The following is an 18,117-nucleotide window of genomic DNA, read 5'->3' as shown; positions in this document are numbered from 1 at the left end:
AGAAGTTTGCTTCGGAGAATATATAAATTAATTGATTCAGTTGTTGAGAATGTTTTAATACTTTCCGCCATATTAATGGTTGATACATGAGAAGTATAAAATGAAGAGATGAAAGTGTAATAATTGTTGTATCATTACAAACAAAAAATGTAAATGGGAGAGCTGAAGATGAAATTAAAGTTGAAACGCAAATTTGCTATTTATTAAAAAAGTTTCGGCAAATGCTTCCCAGGAGTTTAATTTACTGAAAGTTGCACCATTGAATTTTTTTTAACAACAGAACACTCTATTTTTTGTCGTTGATTTTTATGTAGATACTATAGCGCAATAATTAAAATATCTTTCCTAAAAATAAGATATTTTCTCGGCAATGGTACTCCATAACATTTTCAGTTTGTTCAAATTATAAATTATATTAGAAAAAATAAGATTTTTTGGTCACCTTCGTATCTATAAGAAATCACATAAGAAAAACAAATTATCGAAGAACAAACTTAACCAAAATATTGTTTCCAGAAAGTGCACTAAAATACTCATAAACAATCAAATACCTTTTCATATTTACAGGATCTTTATTTCGGTAAGTGAACGAAGTATGACAGCTTACAACGTTTTCGATCGAGGATGTGTGCGTAACTGAGAGCCTCGTATTACATCGTTACGTGTAACATTAATCAACCTCTCATCTAATCGTCAACCCAATTAACTGTGTGTCTTCTATTTTATTCACAGCATTTATGTCTCACGTGTACATCCGCATATATTCTCCTTAATTATACGTAATACCTTACGAACTATCCATTCCGCATCATTTCCACCTCGATTCGTGTTTCGCATTTCGACGCGACTTTCAAAAAAGTCCGAAGAATACGCTATTCATTTCCAAATCCTCAACGTTATTCTATAACATTTCTTTCTCTTTTATACGTCTCACATGCTATAATTATCAATGAAAACACCGTGAAACGAAATAAAAAATATAATAGTATCTTCGTAAACGTAGTAGCAAACGAATTCTAGGAGGACGTTGGATATACACTTTTGGAAATCGATCGATAGAGAGCGAACGAGTTTGCCTGTAATTATATAAAGTGGCCTAAAGAGTGAAATTAATGTTCGCTCGGAAGGCTAACATACAGATTAATACAGAAGATAACATATTAGAAATACAGTAAAAGAATGCATTCTTAGCCTTTCGTGTAGAATAATGAGGCAACAAAGGGAAAATATACTTAATATACAGAAGCTTAGAAAGGAAATATTTCTTGAGGAAGCGTTTCTCGACAAAAATTAGGCTACTTTCATAATCACAAGCATAAGTTAGTACTTCTCTAGCTGAGAAAAGTTCTCACTTCATAGTGTTACAAATAACATGTACATTTTGTCGTCGAGCACTTGTGAATGCAGCAATATATTCGACAAAATGGATTTTTTTTCTTCTTAAAAACGGATTGATTTAAACGATGGTCCTAATAATTTATACGATGCTGGAATTAAAATTCCTATTGTCTAATAATTGTCTGAATGGATATGTAAAGGTCCAAATTTGCTTACAATTCTTATCATAGAATAACTATCTGTTTTGTTTGAAATTGTTTTTTGAGATTGAAAATGGTTGCATTCATAAGTCCTCGAAAGAGTGACTAAACGCTCCGTCAAAATTGAACGTTGAATGAAATCACGAGATTAATTGTAGCGTCGTGATTCTGTGCATACACTGGCTATCGTATAACTTATATCGCTAAACACGTTTAAGATAGGGGTTTCGGTAATGTTCATACATTTTTAGTCCCACGTTTAGGCGACGTGCAAGCTTTCCGATAAAAGTCATTATTCATTTTCATGCGTATATTTCAGAAAATAAAAAAAATGTATGAGCTTAATTGTTCAATTTCAGTCTTCAACTATAAAAATCATCACTTAATATCCTATAATTATTCTTGACTAAGGAAAAAGAAAAACAACCATATCGATCTTTCCCATATAAAATTAATTACCAGTTAACAGAAAATTAATAACTTTTATCGACAGCTCTCCGAACGTCCGGAATCAAACGACGATCTAATACAGCACCGAGAGACACCCACCATGGTTCACCTATGAAGTTTTCGCTTACCTACACGTATTTACACACTGCATGCACGTCTATATAGACACTCTTATCGTTTACAAATATCAAAAGGATTCGCCTGATTCTCTCCGTTTCGCGGGACTTCGGTTCATCCCTCGTCCATTTCTCGAGCCATTCAGCCCCTCGCGGTTCGCCTTTAGGGCTTCCTTTCAACCGGCGCCTCAGACAATGGTTCAAAGACGAGCCACGAGGACGTTCGCAGAAAATAGAGTAAATTTCCGGGACGACGTTGTCGAGGATGATTACGGAGCAAAGGGAAATTGTCTTTCGATCGCCTGTGTTAATCGTACCGAATGAAAACCACGAACTATGCGGAGAAAACAATGCCGTTGCGTTAACTATATGTTTAGGATAGATTGTTGAAAATTTATTCGATTTACGTTTGACATTTGAATAAATAGGTAGTTTAATACTTTATTATTCGAACTTTTTACTAGAACTAAAGTATTTTAATCTTGATTTTAAATTGTAAATAAAGGGAAGTCTGGTTGTAAAGAGTTAACTCTGTTCTTAGTAGAAAGATATTTCAGATAATTACAGTTTACCAATGGACAGTTAATTAACGAATGAATTGAATCTCTCTGCAAGTTTCAGCCACGTTTATGACCTGCCAGTATCTTCACCGGTATTCAGGCTGTAACAAGAATGTTCGACACAACACGACATATTAAACTCGAGGAATGTTTAAAGTTTTTCTCGGGCACCGGAAACGAGTTCATCGAGTTCAATTTACTTTCTCGTCTGCTTTTTGATTGCCCTCCGTTTTCTCCCTGCTCTACAGCTTCCCATTTTCAAACGAAACATCCTTTTAAAATATTTACTCTGCAGCTAAGGGGTTGTTAACCCTTTGTACTGAACTGTCGCTGTTATAGTGACACTGATAAATGATATGAAAATTATTTCTTACATAAGTATAAGTAACGATATATCTGATATGTCTACGTCTATATATTTAAATTGATATAAACAATATCTCATTATATATGCAGTAATTAAGATTATAAAAATAACATTCAAAATCGGTATCAGACGTTAACAAATATTCACAAAAAATGTTTTATAAATTCACGTAATGATCAGCAATGTTCAAATAGAAACTTTCTAAGCGTTTAATTAACCATTCTATTACAAAGATTATATACGTATTTAATAAACAGACATTTTTACAAACGTACATTACACACCCACTAAATCGTATTAACGTTTCGGTTATCTTGTGTATCACGTATTAACTAAATACACCGAATATAAAATATTTGAAACATTACGATTATTCCACGCTAATAAACTCCGTTGTAACCTGCGCATCATCCCCACACTCCTTCATTACCAATTTTGAATAGTTAACAGCGTACAATGTATAAAAATCTACGATGCAATCTACGGGAGGCTGAGACACCCCCTTGCTCGATCAAACTCAGCCTTCGTTCAATCAAACAAAGAACTCCGCTAATTTTCTTCGCTTTCATCACAGAATTTCAATTTCCCTTTGTTCCGCAATGAATCTACGTAGAACGTCGTGCTACGAAACGAAGGCAGCGATCGACGAAAACCCGCAAACCGCCACCGTAACCAAACTGAACCTCAGACCTTAATTCACTCGCTATCCCGCTGGGTGGAACAGCTTGAAAATAATTTCGTACCTCGTGCAGGATTCGTCGACCTTCTCCCTTCTAAGTAGCGTAACGACGATCGATCAGCCGGTGCGAAGAAAAGGGTGTAAGAGCCGCGTTGACGATCGTTCACTACCCGTGATGATAGTAGATCTTGTCCTTGCAATTGCACGTGGCACCGCAGAACTTCCGTCGTTCGCGGCCCTCTTTCGTGTTCGTCTCGCAGACCCAGTTACGAAACGTCCTGACCAATTCGGCGCAGTTCGACCAAAGATCGTTGTAGTAGCAGGCGTTCGTGCACAGCTTGTTGTACGAACAGTGGTCCTTACACATGCTGCACGGCTTGCCCGCCACGTAAGGACGGCTAAGTTGACCTTTGTAATTGCCGCTACAAGTAGAAAGAATTGTGAACCATTAACATCGTTTTTTATGCACATGTATATCGTTTGTTATAAACGTCTTTGTTTAAGGCCGCTATGAAACGTTTGAGAGTGGGATAATGTGGAATTTGGTGGAGGATTAATGAAACATGTATTTATCTAGGATTTATCATCATGTATTTATCAGGAAAGAAACACAATCTTTTGTTTTAATGTCACTTTATGACTAAAAAGCAATGTTTCAATACGAAATAGTTAAAAATAGAAATATCTTTCAATATTTTAGAATAAGGAACGATTCTAAATTATGAGATAATCTAAATAGTCTAATAGTCTAAATCGAATAAAAGGATATTGTGATACTGCATTTAAGTGCTGCCCTGTAAAAAATGGAAAATATGATTTATCGTTTTTTTCCTCTGCTCAACCTCTTCGCAGTTGTACAATCAGTTACAAGGCACTCCGCATATCGATATCAACTTTCTGCTAAGTAATCATAACGATCTTTCCCAAAAGAGAAACGTCCGTTTCCGCAACCTCGAAACAACTTTTCTCTGAATAACTTTTCTCTAAACAACCGGTGTTCGATTTTATACAACCACCATAGCTGTATTTCGACCAGAAAGAATAATTTTGCCCTGCTGCAATCAGAGCGCAACTTTCCTTCATCTCCAAGAACACGACAAAAGGCTCCCTAGCTCGCTCATTTCTCCCCATCAATTTCACCCCATCCCCGTGGCAAATGCTCGCCTAATAACTCCGCGTTTACCCGCTTCGACTCGCCTGCCTGGCACTCTCTTCCTCCGGCAATCTTTCCTTCAACTTTACTTTCAGACAATTAAGCCGTGACGTTTCACGACGTTTCATGATTGCAGTTCGCGAACGTCTCGAGCAACTTTCTCTACCCGTCAGACTCTACGTTTTCCAGCGACAAACAGCCCGAGGAATGGCTCTAGCCAATCTTCGCGACCAAGTCACGATTAACTTACATTTGGAGCATTTTTCGTGCCCGGTCACCGCGATCGTTGCCGCGCCGTTTCGAATTCAAATGTCCCACCGCGAAATTCATCACGAAACTGCGTCGGAAAGTAAAAAGTAATGCTGTCCCCCGTCATAGCTCTTTATCTACTGCTCGATCGACGGAAGACCGCGGACATCGTATTAGATCATCATGAATTAGGGTTTATTGGATAAACGCTAGAAATTGAGGCAATGGATAGTTTCGTCGTTTCTGAAGGATTTTGTTTCTAATTTAATACGTTTAGCGATTATAGTGTTGAAGCAGGCTTTTTATTTGTGTCGGTTTGATTTCATTGGACTGTGGTCTTATATTTAAGTCCATTTGTATTTGTATTTTCGAGCTATCGCGGGGAGACGCGGTCGTTAGAATACGCGTCAACGGGAGTCGTAAATTCCCGTTACGATTAGAATGATCGACACCACGAATAGTTCGATCCCCGTATTTCGATTAAGATAATAGGGGTGATTCAGGTATGATAACACTGTGGCTCACAGAGTTAAAATATATATTTCCAACACTTAGTATACACGATTGAATAGATATAAACACTTAATAACTTATCACGCTGCAATAATATAGATATGAAAGTAACACGGTATGAGACTTAATGTTAGAAGTTAGGCGTTAGATCTTTGACTGTGGTAGGAAATTCTGAGAGATATAGAAACGGTGAGAGTTATAGGGAATGCAGGAACTCTAGTCACCGTGAGAGACGATGGAAAACTCTGAAGCTTATTCTAATGTGAATACGGAGGAAAGCTTGGTATGGGTGTGCCCTTTGGACGAAGAACGCGGATTCGTTGCTTACATTTTTAGTTAGTAAAGTGAGGGCAATAATCCGCGATGTCGATTGGTTGGGACCAATGTTAGGAAGAAAGAGAGGAGGAAGAAACCTCCTACCAACTTGGGTCCTAGGCGACATTGTTTACAGGGAAACTCAGATTTTTCGTTAGGTATATCTCCGCTTTCTTCGTAATTCTTAAGAGCACATAATAAACCCAAGGACCTTTCTAAAAACCGGCCGAAAACTCTTCTGGAATTAGAAAGTCTTTTCTGGCAAACAGATGTGCTTAGGCCATGTGTGCGAACAATGCAGCTAGAATTGCAACTTTATAGTGGGTTCTTGGGCCTATGGAGTGTTAGAAGGACGACAGGTAGACCGTTGGTTGGCAAGCCGCGCGGGATGGCGTGCAGATGTGTTGCGCGGCAGAACAGTATTCATGTACCTGTCTTGTAATTAGTGAGATTTTTAATTACTGCGGTCTTCGAATTTTTATATTATTTTATATTATACATCATTCTTGCTTCAATATAGTAAAAGAGATTTTAATATTATAGGAGTAATTTTAGTAAAATTGGAAAATAAATCATGAATATCGGTAACAACATATTTTTCTGAAACTGACGAGCGCAGTAGACTCCATCAAAGTTCAAATTAGACTACATCAGTTATTCTTAAATAAGATCTTATCATAGTTGCATAAGGTTTGAAAATATTTACCGTGTCGTCGCCAAGAAAATATTAACAAGAAACGTGACATAAAATTTATTTTTGTTTATTTTGCTTTGCGTGCAAGAATTACTTTCAAAGAGTAGAGAGAATCATTCCTGGCTCGATTAATACAACTGACGCGTTAATACTGGTTTTTATGTAAGTGGTTTGAAAATTAATTTCTTAAAACGCGGCTGACAAATTGCACAAGTTATCGGTCGTAATTTTCAAAAGAATAATCGTCCACTTTATGTGGCTGTTGCGTAAAGAACTCGAGAAGCTTTCCTGAAACACGATCCAAGGGGAATAGAATTAATTTCGAAAATGTGCTCTTGCGTCACGACGTCTCAGAGCATTACTCCGGGATATTATTCCAGAATACTACGGTGTAGCACACTATACCGTGCAATAACAAAAACACATATTTCTATAACAACAACAACAAAATATTCGTTGTAAAATGATGAAGCAGATAAGGAATAAAGTAGTTATTAAACGAAGCATGCAACATATTTGGAATAGAACATTATAATATACAGGAATTTATATTGAATCGTTCGAGTTCCAAGAATATTTATGGAGCTTGCCGACAGATAGAATTTTTAGAATTGAAAAGTATACACGCAAAAAATTGGGAACGGTTTATCGGAAATATTCTTCTTGAAATAGTAAACACTTGGTTGAATCGGATTAATTGAAAAAACCAATCGAATAACACAGATTGAATGGATTCTGGGAATTCTACGACCAAATTACAGGAGCAGATGCCTTAAATATCGCTGTATTTAATTTAAAACGTGTTAAAAATTTAATTTTGTTGACTGTTTATCGAGTGGTTGAAAAATTAACGATTTTACGATTTTTTACGGGTTTAAAAATCTTAAAAATTTAATTTTGTTGACTGTTTATCGAGTGGTTGAAAAATTAACGATTTTACGATTTTTTACGGGTTTAAAAATCTTATTGCAGAGTTTTATGATCTTTCATGATCATCTTCTATGTGAACAATAACGAATAGACGGAGAGGAATGATAGAAACAATCTCCAAGGTGCTAAACAACGTGGTATTCTGGTGAAGCGATAGTGAAGAAGTTTATAGAGGGTGGTCAAAAAGTGGCTACATGCACGAGAGGTCGGAGAAGTGGGTCAGACGTCAAGTAGAGTCTTCTTCAGAGAAGACGTGCTCCTCTTGTCGACAAAAAGCAACACCAGATACACGAAATGTAACGTACACTTCGTGATTCAACTTCTTTTTATCTTCCCTCTTCTTTTCCACAAGCATGCACGCAATTTAGTTATACCCTCTCATTGCACATTCGCATTTTTCACGTTTTTTAATTGTGCTACATTTCGTCGTTATAATCCATTTTCAATATCTGTTCGTTTCATAGAACACGCTCGTTTTAGGAAAATGACTTATAATATTGAAAATAACGAAATATCCAAATTGGGTAAACAAAACAATTCATAATTATTGGAATATCTAATCGTACCAGCTAAAGTGTGATAATTAATTTAACATTATAATAGAATAAAATTATTTTGACTTATCATCGTATAAATTTTCTCGCTTACAGGCCGTTGACCCAACATGATAAATATATCTTAGAATGTAATCGTTCAAAACACAGAGCTTAAGGCGAATTATGCGCCGTGAGCGCGATTTGCCGGCAAGATTGCAAGCCTGTCATGATTATAACGATGCAAATGAAACCGTGATACTCTTTACATAGAGGGCTACGTTGCAACTGTTTGGCGAGTGCTCACACAGTAACTCGCAGAATATGACTGATGAAACACTGATAAAAGACTCTGACATAAGATGAACGACTATTGTACGAATCGTCAGATTCATCGAACAGATAGCGTGTTGCGTTAATATGAAATCCAACGTTCGTACACACACGTTTAATCTCTTATAGCAAATAAGTATCTATAATTACGTTACATATGACGACATTTAAGACGTGAAATTTATAGTACCTACTATTCACAATCTTCTGAAAGTTAGATTCCTTTACAATCCGTCGACCTCATAAACGCCGCCAGTTTTCCCCTTTGATTCCCTCTTCGCTATCTTATTTTCTGTCCCTTTAATTCCTTTGTAATTTCCTTTCTTTATTTATCCTTCCGGGCAGTCCTAACGCGCGTACACTGGTAATATTTCCTTGGAACGATGCACCAACAACGAGGAAAGAAGGAAAGAAAGAAGGGAAAGAGACGAAGCTGAGAGAATTTAAATTACGCGCGTCGAGCGCCGTCATAAATTCGTTTCTCGACCGCAATTTTCCGGATTATGCCCGTGGCCTTCCGCCGCGGTACCAGGCAAACTTTTCGATTACAATGAGCCACCATCATAAATTCCTGGCGCAGGAAGCAGCTGCGACTACCTACACGCGGTAATTCCCTGTGATACTCGCGACCACACGTGGCGAAGACAACTCTGTTACGTTCGTTTTTCATCAATTGACAGCGTGTGAAAAATTCATTAATATGTGTATTTAAGAACTCTTTAACTCACCTTAATTCAGTTTCAAACGTTTCTCAACATTTCACCAAATCAACGTTACAAGTTAAGTTTCACGATTCAATATATTCCGCTCGAACAAACTTGATTTCTTCCTCTTGTCTTAAAATTTTACTACTTATCTACTATCTTATTATATAAAAAATTACAAATTTCTGACCTACATTGCTCTGCCGGTCTATTACTCGGAGAAAGAAAACTTAGTTTTTCAAACGAATTCGAGCAACCTCGTGCCTTAACACGCTTTTGAAAATATCCCTCTGAAGTCGGCAAAATTAAATAAGACGCTTGGAAAGGAAATCATAATAGCCAGTCGGTCGCGTTTTCGAAACGACTAAACCACAGAACCGAGAAAAATGAAACGAAAACAGTGAAACGAGAGCGCGCACAGAACAGGGCAACTGCGAGAAGCTTGAAGAGAATACACGCAAAGGTACTTCAGCTTTGTTACCGCTCCGTATTGTATTCCTTTCGCTGTTCGCTTTATAGGCGCTTTTTGTTCCTTGACAAGTGGCTCTCTTGTAGGCACCTTTACACCAAATGCGATAGAACCAACTTCGACGTGTACTTAAAATTCTAACCAGTCCCGGTACTCAAATTTCGAATCATAGAAATCCGATATTATGATGAATACATACAAAGCTATATACTTAAAGTTCTAGCTCTATAGTTTCGTAACTTGTGAAACAAATTGTTAGAATATCAACAATTGTAACAATTGTTCCGAGATTGGTAATAAAACATTATTTTATTTGTTACATATACTGCATAACTCTCAAATTGCAAGCCTCACTATGAAAATTTTCGAATGCCATTTCTCGGTGTATCTGACTCACCAACTTTTTTTATACAAATATTCCACAGTGATACTGCCTGAATGTAGTCGATTGACTTCCGAGCTTATAAAATAAAAGAATTGTGAAATTTCAAGGTATCTTATTTTGAAATTGTCAACAGTTGTTTACTCACCTTGGAGCATAGTTGCACACATACATGAAAAAGTCCTTGCCGAGTGGGCCTTTGCCACCAGTGCAATGACTTACACCACAGCCTACTAAATGTGTGGTGGCCCACACGATTTGAGTGTAATGGCCGATTTTGCGATAATCGTTGACTTCTTCGTTGCCGTATTTGAAATCTTTATATTCCATGTACCACATTCTGATAGCGAAATTCCTGAAAATGAAAGGACGATTGATTAATTGACAAATTTACATTAACATCTTCCTTTTACTTTCGCCGTCATTGTACAATTCTACTCGGGCTGAAACGCCGTTTCTTCTTCGCTTTGTACACTGAAAGATGCGAGGAGCGTTCGAAAGGCTTTTCAATCCGAAAGAAGAGAATCGAGTCAATTAAAAACACGATAGACTCGGTCGAATGGTTTCATTGGAATTGCCGACGCCAAAGGAGGACGTGGAAGTGACATCAGCGACAATTGTTCACTGAACGTCAACAGGTGGGTCTCTAAGGAAACCAGCGAGTACGAAAGCAAGTTATCGTTAGGCAGAAATAGAACAATGCTGGTGAATCGTAACTTCGAATCAGACTAGGAACTTTCGTGCCTGAACAATAACAGCTTTTTCTACTGGGAGTCTACGGTCTCCCGCGTATTTATAGGCTTATTCATACGAGACCACTGAATAATGTATTATCTATTTCTAGAAAAGAATTTCTTACATTGAAATTTTGTAGAAAGTAGCAAATAGAATTTTATTTATACGCGGCTCAAAGCTATTAGAAAGAGATTGTAACGATAAGAGGTTTTATTGTATCAAACAGGAGATTATTTTCCGTTGCCATCGGCAATTCCAATAATTAAAACACTCGTTAAAGAAATTCAGAGATACAAATAATGAGTATAAAAATATGTAAATCTTGTTGCAAGTGAATTAGTTACGGTAAATTACAAGATACACTGAATCACTGTACAGTGTGATTAATGCTGTACGAAAGAAATCAAACAATTTCATTTTTATAAATTATTACTACGTAAAACAATATATATATAATACAATTTACATAAATTATATAACAAATATACGATTTATATGATACATAATGACGTAACGTATGATTGATATTTAAAATGTTTCAAATTTATGATACTGCCTGATATTGTATTATGAATAAGTTGAATAAAATTGCGATTTTTATGTAGTATGACAAATGAGAAAGATAAGGAATTTAATTTTATTAAATTACATACAATGGTAGCGAAGGGATGCAAAAGTATACGCAATTTTAGCAGTAGTATGAACATAGTTCTTGGCGAATTTTAACTCTGAATCGGCTCATGCGCTTCCGTCTGGCCTATGGTTTCCTTTTCTACTGAAACTTCGAGTGCTTTGTTACGTTTGTTAAACGAGTTGCAGAGTGCATTCTGAAGCGCTAGACGCTAATGACTCTTTCCGAAGGAAAGTCATTTGTTTTCAAATTACATAAATTATCTCGATAGCAAGCAATGTTTTAAGTTACATTGATTGCATTAGTCAAATTGGTAGTAATCATTTAAACAATTTGATTTCCCCTATTTTATCCTTCGGTTATTTTTCTTAAATTTCATTACGAACTTTTCGAATAATCCAATAGTCCAAAAAGTAAAATGTAATCCCAAAAACTAGCAAATATTTTCGGCTATATTAAGACACTCAAATCTTCTAGTCCAGAAAAAAATCTAACTTTCTCGATAAATTGTAATACTCTAATATGTTAGTCAAACACTGTAACTCTCTTCGCTCGAAACTTGAAATAATAATATTGCACAAGTAAATTCTTTGGTAGTAACAACGATAGTTAACGACTTAATTGAAAGGTATCGATGTGGCAATTATACGGAAATAAGGATCTGCCTTTGTCTGCGTTTTGTGGTGCACTCTACTCGAAATTCTATGCCCTATGCGCCAGAATTCTGCGGTTATTGGAGCACCACGGGGACAATCATCCCCTGCAGTGAGAATATCTTCCTCTGGGGCACGAATACATTATGCGTACAATCCACGAAAGATCTTTTGAAGTAAATTTGAATAATAAAGAATTTTAAGCCCTTACAGGGATGAAAGGTTTGTAGATGCTAGAATACGATACGCTCGCTGCGAAATACATACATAGCTTAGCTTCTTTTGCATAATTTTGTAAATGTGAAAATTTGAAAATTTCATGATGCAATAAGAAAATCAGATTCAAATAGAAATATTCATAACTTATTTATATTCGCTTCTTTCTGATTTAGAAAAATAGATTGGTGGATATTAGTTAAACGTTAAACGTACTTTCTGATACATTTTAGCTCTAAATCATCCGAAACTTCCTTGTCTGAATAATAACGGGCTTTTCTATTGAAGCACCGCGATCTTCGATGTCTTCAAACGAAGTTTGGAATAAATTCGAAGGCACAAGACGTTACTATATCACTTTCCCACAAAAATTTAATTATTTTAAGATTCTATGAAGTGACACAATGCTTGTAATATTTCCATGAATTTGATCAAGTCCATTGTTCTGCTCGAAGAACGTCGAGGATTAGATTAAGCTGATATGACTTTGATTGCCCATTGCATGCAGGAATATGTAATCTTACTTGAAAATGTTTAAACTCACCATAGCGTCCTTCTTGTTGTAATAAAGATATTTTGCCCACTCGACCCGAAATCATCCAAATATCGGCCGGTTGCATTGTCATGTACCAAACCGAGGCATCGATTAGCCCATTTCTGTGCAGCTTTACCCAAACCTGGATGCCACTTCTGAAACAATATAACATTTCCTGGTCATATTACGTGTCATATACTCCTGTTCATAATTATTAGAGAATCATCGTTAGAGACACTTATAATAAAATAAGAAACATTTATAATAAATAAATAAATACGCTTGTTAAATGTTTAGGAAATGAAAATCTTTTAAAATTTTCATTTGATTTGTAAATTAAAAAACCAGCGAAGAGCTATTTCCTCGATTGTTAAAATTCCTTAATCAATTTTCGATGTATTTACGTTATATCTAGAAAACAGCAGTAAGCACGAGAAATATAAAAAAGTCATTGCCCGGCTATTTTTGAAGATGAAAATCCCTTTAAAGCACAATCTCAAATGGCCTCATAACCAGCACGATCCCTTCACATCCACTTCGCGATACAATCTCCACAGAAATTTATCGAAGAACCCCTTCGTAGGTTCCCTCCATGAAACGAAAGCGACGGTAACCAAGTGCCACTTCGTTTATTCGGAGCCCGTTAATTTTCACCCCGGTATCGCTTTAACGCGAGAGCGATCCGAGTTTCCTCATAAAAATTTATAACTCGCCACGACCTTACGATACTCGCGTCCGGCCATCGAACCGCGGCGTTAAGCACTTTTACACGAACATCTCGAAGAGGGAATGACTTTTCTCTACGAGCCCCGCGAATTTGCCAGCCCTGTTCCTCACATGAAGATTAGAATGATACCGTGGCGTCGTGAATGCGTCGTCGCGTCGGCATCGTGACGGTATGCTCGTAACGAACCGCTCGTAAACGAGAGTTTATTAAGATATACTATTTATTAGAGGAACGTGGATATGTTTACGTAGGTACTAGTGGCATTAGGCACTGTGTGAACTCTTCGAGATGAGATCTTACGCTTCAGTTACTATATTAAATATCAAGCAATAGTTTATTACTTTATTTAAATTTCGTGAAATTATAAAATCTAGGAGGAAGAAATAGCGATGAAATAGTATCAAAGGAATCCTTGAAACTACATTTTATGGCGACAATATTAAAAAGCAGAATTTGATAATGTAAAATGATCGCAGAAATTGCAAATAAAATGTCATGCTGGTGCATAAATTAAAAATTCAGAAAATGTCCATGAAACTTAACTTTCTTTTTGATTAAGCGTGTGGTAAATGCAAATAAAAAAATCACCCAATTTTGTTCCGTTGAAATTTTACAGAGCCTTTACAGAATACAATTAGTTCAATTATCTTACGTCCGTGTAGTTAAAACAATTACAGAACATCGCGAGCAGGATGCGTTAATGGAATGAAGCCTGCATTTAACAAATGAAATCCAACTTTGAAATAAAGCAGTCTGTGTAATTTGTATTAAACAGAAATTCCAGATAAATCTGCATATTCCTGCAACGAATTCGTAGAACGAGTTAGAGTCAATTGTAATTTATAAAATTAGTTTCGTTAGTCGGCAAAGATATCGTTTTCCTCTTACATACTTTCTTATACTTAAGGAAATAGATTCGTTTTACATTGGCGTTTTTGACATGAAATGATATTAAGCTTTCTGTAGATGTTTTTTAACGTAATTCTCATCGAACCAAAAGTGTGAAATCCATCTATGAATGAATGAAATTATACTTTTATACGCGCAATATAATCAAAGGCGCTGATGTAACTATCATTCAAACGGTAATTAACGCCGAAATGTTTTGACAAGAATCTTATTGTAATTGTAAAATAATAATTAGTTACAACACTGTACTAATTATTTTCAACAAGAAATATCTCGGAAAAATCTTGTACAGGAGTTCCAACAAATCTGTAATTACTTATATGAATTCTTTCTCCTTTAGGATAGGTGAACACTGTTGACCACCGTTTCACTTCATGTTTGGCTATTATACTACAATTATTTTTGTCATAAACTGACATTTAATATAAATTAGCACAGTTCTATATCAGAAACTAGACCATAGAAAGAGTAAATTTAGCTTTAGTTCGTAAGAAATATAAAAATTATACAAAAATTACTGCAATAAATTGTTGAAAGTGTTAAATTACAATAAACATTTAAAAGTTATTAAATTTGATTCAATTATAACAGAACAATCATTTTTCATAACATCGGGAAAGATCGTTCGACCAATCATACGGAACATTGTCAAGAGTATGTCACCGGGTATATATGTAAAGTGGTGATTTTCGTTTCTATTTCCGTACCGTGAATATCGCAAACAAATTTTTTTTTACTTACTAACAATTTAGTTATTCATTTAATATTACATTTAAAAAAGTGATTAGCAGCATTAAAGCCGTTAATTTATAACATTTAAATTTGATTATGTTACGATAGAAAAATCATTTTTTATGACATCAACAAAAATCGTTAATGTGTATACATCAATTCATCATACGTGCAGTCTGATACACATAGACTTGAAAATATACCGTTTATATAAGGCACTTGTGCCACTAATTTAAAACAACTCTATTGCTAATTTATAAATATATATCATTAATTTCAGACAATTATTCCATTAATTTTTGACAATTGTATCATTAATTTATACTAAAATGCTATTAATTTGTAAAAATTAAATTAATGATTTATTTTATTTCATTTACTATTAATTAAAACCTTAAAATCTTTCAAATGATGTTTTATTTCTATTTAATTCTAGTTTTGAATGTTAAATACTTTACTTAATTTTTGACTAGGGAATTTAACTCTTCGTGTCCGTTCAAGGCCAAAGAATTAAACCGTTTTCATGGACTTGAGGAGGCAACAGTAATCAAATCAAGGACCACGAAATCTCGCCATCCAATCATGCATGTATAATACTATTGGTAAGCCGCATGGTTTGCTTCCTTTGGCGATGAGTTCCAATCTTCAAATATGATTATTTGAACTCAGATACGGGTTTAATACGAATTCTATCAGTATGTATACATTTCAATAACTAAGAACATATAATATATCTTTATTGAAAGATATTTGAAACGCATCTTTATCCTCTTGTACAAACCTGACAGAGTGATTTACAGATTTTATTTTTGTCTTAATGAATTTCGACTTATTGTCATAATCTATAGCATTCTCTGCTTTTGAAAACATAATTGATAAAGTTATTTGATAAAATATTTGAGAACCAAATATGATGCAGTTAAATGTCCTGAACAATTTTCTACGTACTGTACCCTATTTCCTTTAACAAATCAGATATCATATTATAATTAATAATAAAATATAATATTGCGTATGAATGATCTATATTTTATGAATAGATAATACTAACCTGTAAGATATATTTTGATAATAACCTTTACTCTCGCTCGCACACTTATAGATATACTCATATTAAAATCACGTACAGCACAAACCTCTTCGATACATTCAGGTTCTAATTAATAAATTTCAATACTAACTAATTCTTTACTATCCAATAGTTTTATATCTTTTGCTCTCGATAACATGGATGACAATTACTCGTGAACCAAGTATAATACAAAGCATGTTTAAGAACCTTTTACGTAATCTATCCATAGTCTATTCAGAAATCTATTCTCGAATCCATTTCCTTCTCTCCAATTATACATTAAATTGAAACAAATAAAATCTAATGCAACGTAGGATAAGATATTTTATAGATATTTTATAGATAGATATTTTATCGATAAATAGAATTACCAATTTATGATATGTAATGAGATCCGAGAGTATTTGCCTCCCCGTAGTGGACCCTAGTAATTAGTATCATTTTCCAAATATTAATATCTCGAAATACTATTGTAAATATTAGACAGTTAATATAATATTCACATTAATATTACAGGCATATTGCCATTTGTAAAAAATACACATATTACTATTTCCGAGTATTACTATCAGAAAAACGATATCAAGCCAGCAACTACTTTAATACACCCCGACCTAGGTTATCGAAAATTCTTTTCGGAGTTTCCTGATCTAAACTGGACTGGTACCAGCCGTGAGGGCATCGTGGGACATCCTAGGATCCCGTGGATCGCCATAGGACGCCGTGGTATATCTCGGGAACATCGTGGAACGAGCGCGTTTTAGCTTTAACGAATTATAAGATAGATACCTACGTTAAGCCCATCGCCATCCCATTATGTACAACGACGCTTATCGAACTTGCAACGAAAAATAAAAATCTATTTTCTTTCGCCCCTCTCGCTGATTACATAATACAAATTGTTCTCAAGATTTATTGGTTCGCTATCGTTCATCTATTGCATTCCTTCTATCTATTGCACAGCGTACTCGTTCGCGCGTCGGTCAACGTGTACTTGAGATTCCCTTGTATTCGTAAGTCGGCCGAAGGACACCTTTGTTTTAGTGACTGCTCGATAACTGTTCGCTTATTGCGTCGAGTCGCGAGGGTTATCGTCGAGCCGATGGTACTCGCAAAGTCCAGTCAAGGATATGCGACTCTGCCCAATTGGTACTTCGGTACTCAGACAGGGTTAGAATCTGTAATTTGATGTACTTCGTAATCTTGTTCGGCGAGTTCCTCCCACTGGGAGTGGACCCTTTTAGTTCAGTTGGGGCAAGTTCCTCGTAATCCTAATCAGTGGTTCCTCTCATCGGGATCCCCACTTGTTCATTTGAAGTGTGTCAGATTACAGACCCGCACGCTCGATCCTTGGCTGAGTGACCGCGGCATCATCGGTCGATGACTTCGACCGTGGTTCGCGTAAATTTCGAACGGCGAAGCAGGGATCGAGTGACGGTCAATCTTTGAACCTCCCGCCGAAATTTAGTGTTATATTGTGCACGGGAATGCATCACGTATGTTCCTTGCTTCTTTCGAGAGATCGTGATCTCGTTCGTTCTGGGCACGTTACGATTTTTCTTTTATTCTCTGAATGATCGTTATCCTTTTTGCCTTCCCTCTTTTTAAGGAAAGTTCAGTTAACTCAGGTCAGAGTTTACAATTTTCCGATCTTTATATTTTACATTTCGTTTTCTTTCCGCCGTTTCACGATAGACAAATGTATCTTTGATACTGTTCATAACGATCGGCGTAATTGCGTGGAAGATAGCTGTTGTGTCGTGTGTGCCTTATTTTAAGATTATAAAATTCACGTGAGCGCTGTGTAGGAAGTAGATATTGTGTGATGCATGCATTATTTTAAGTTTGTATTCATGTAATATTCATGTAAGCGCTGCGTAGGAGATAGGTGTTTCACAGCTTAGGCTCAGAACTCGACATTC

At 35.8% G+C, this 18,117-nt stretch overlaps 1 protein-coding gene across 4 annotated transcripts in view; it reads right to left on the bottom strand.

The window, feature by feature from the left end:
- Positions 1-548: 548 nt before the first annotated feature.
- The window catches only part of LOC126916879 (cysteine-rich secretory protein 2-like), a 94,663-nt gene continuing 77,094 nt past the window's right edge, over positions 549-18,117 (bottom strand). For all 4 annotated transcript variants that reach the window (XM_050723135.1, XM_050723137.1, XM_050723138.1 and 1 more), the window contains 3 exons: positions 12,765-12,910; positions 10,134-10,340; positions 549-4,132 (listed from right to left, as the gene is read on the bottom strand). In XM_050723135.1, the coding sequence (XP_050579092.1) occupies positions 3,877-4,132; positions 10,134-10,340; positions 12,765-12,910 (609 nt within the window). In that variant the 3' untranslated portion in view covers positions 549-3,876. The remainder of the gene's footprint in view (positions 4,133-10,133; positions 10,341-12,764; positions 12,911-18,117) is intronic.

The sequence above is a fragment of the Bombus affinis genome, chromosome 5, assembly GCF_024516045.1.
Source record: "Bombus affinis isolate iyBomAffi1 chromosome 5, iyBomAffi1.2, whole genome shotgun sequence".
NCBI classification, from domain to species: Eukaryota; Metazoa; Arthropoda; class Insecta; order Hymenoptera; family Apidae; genus Bombus; species Bombus affinis.
Note: the sequence above shows the minus strand (reverse complement) of the source record. Positions and strands in the feature narration are given on the sequence as shown.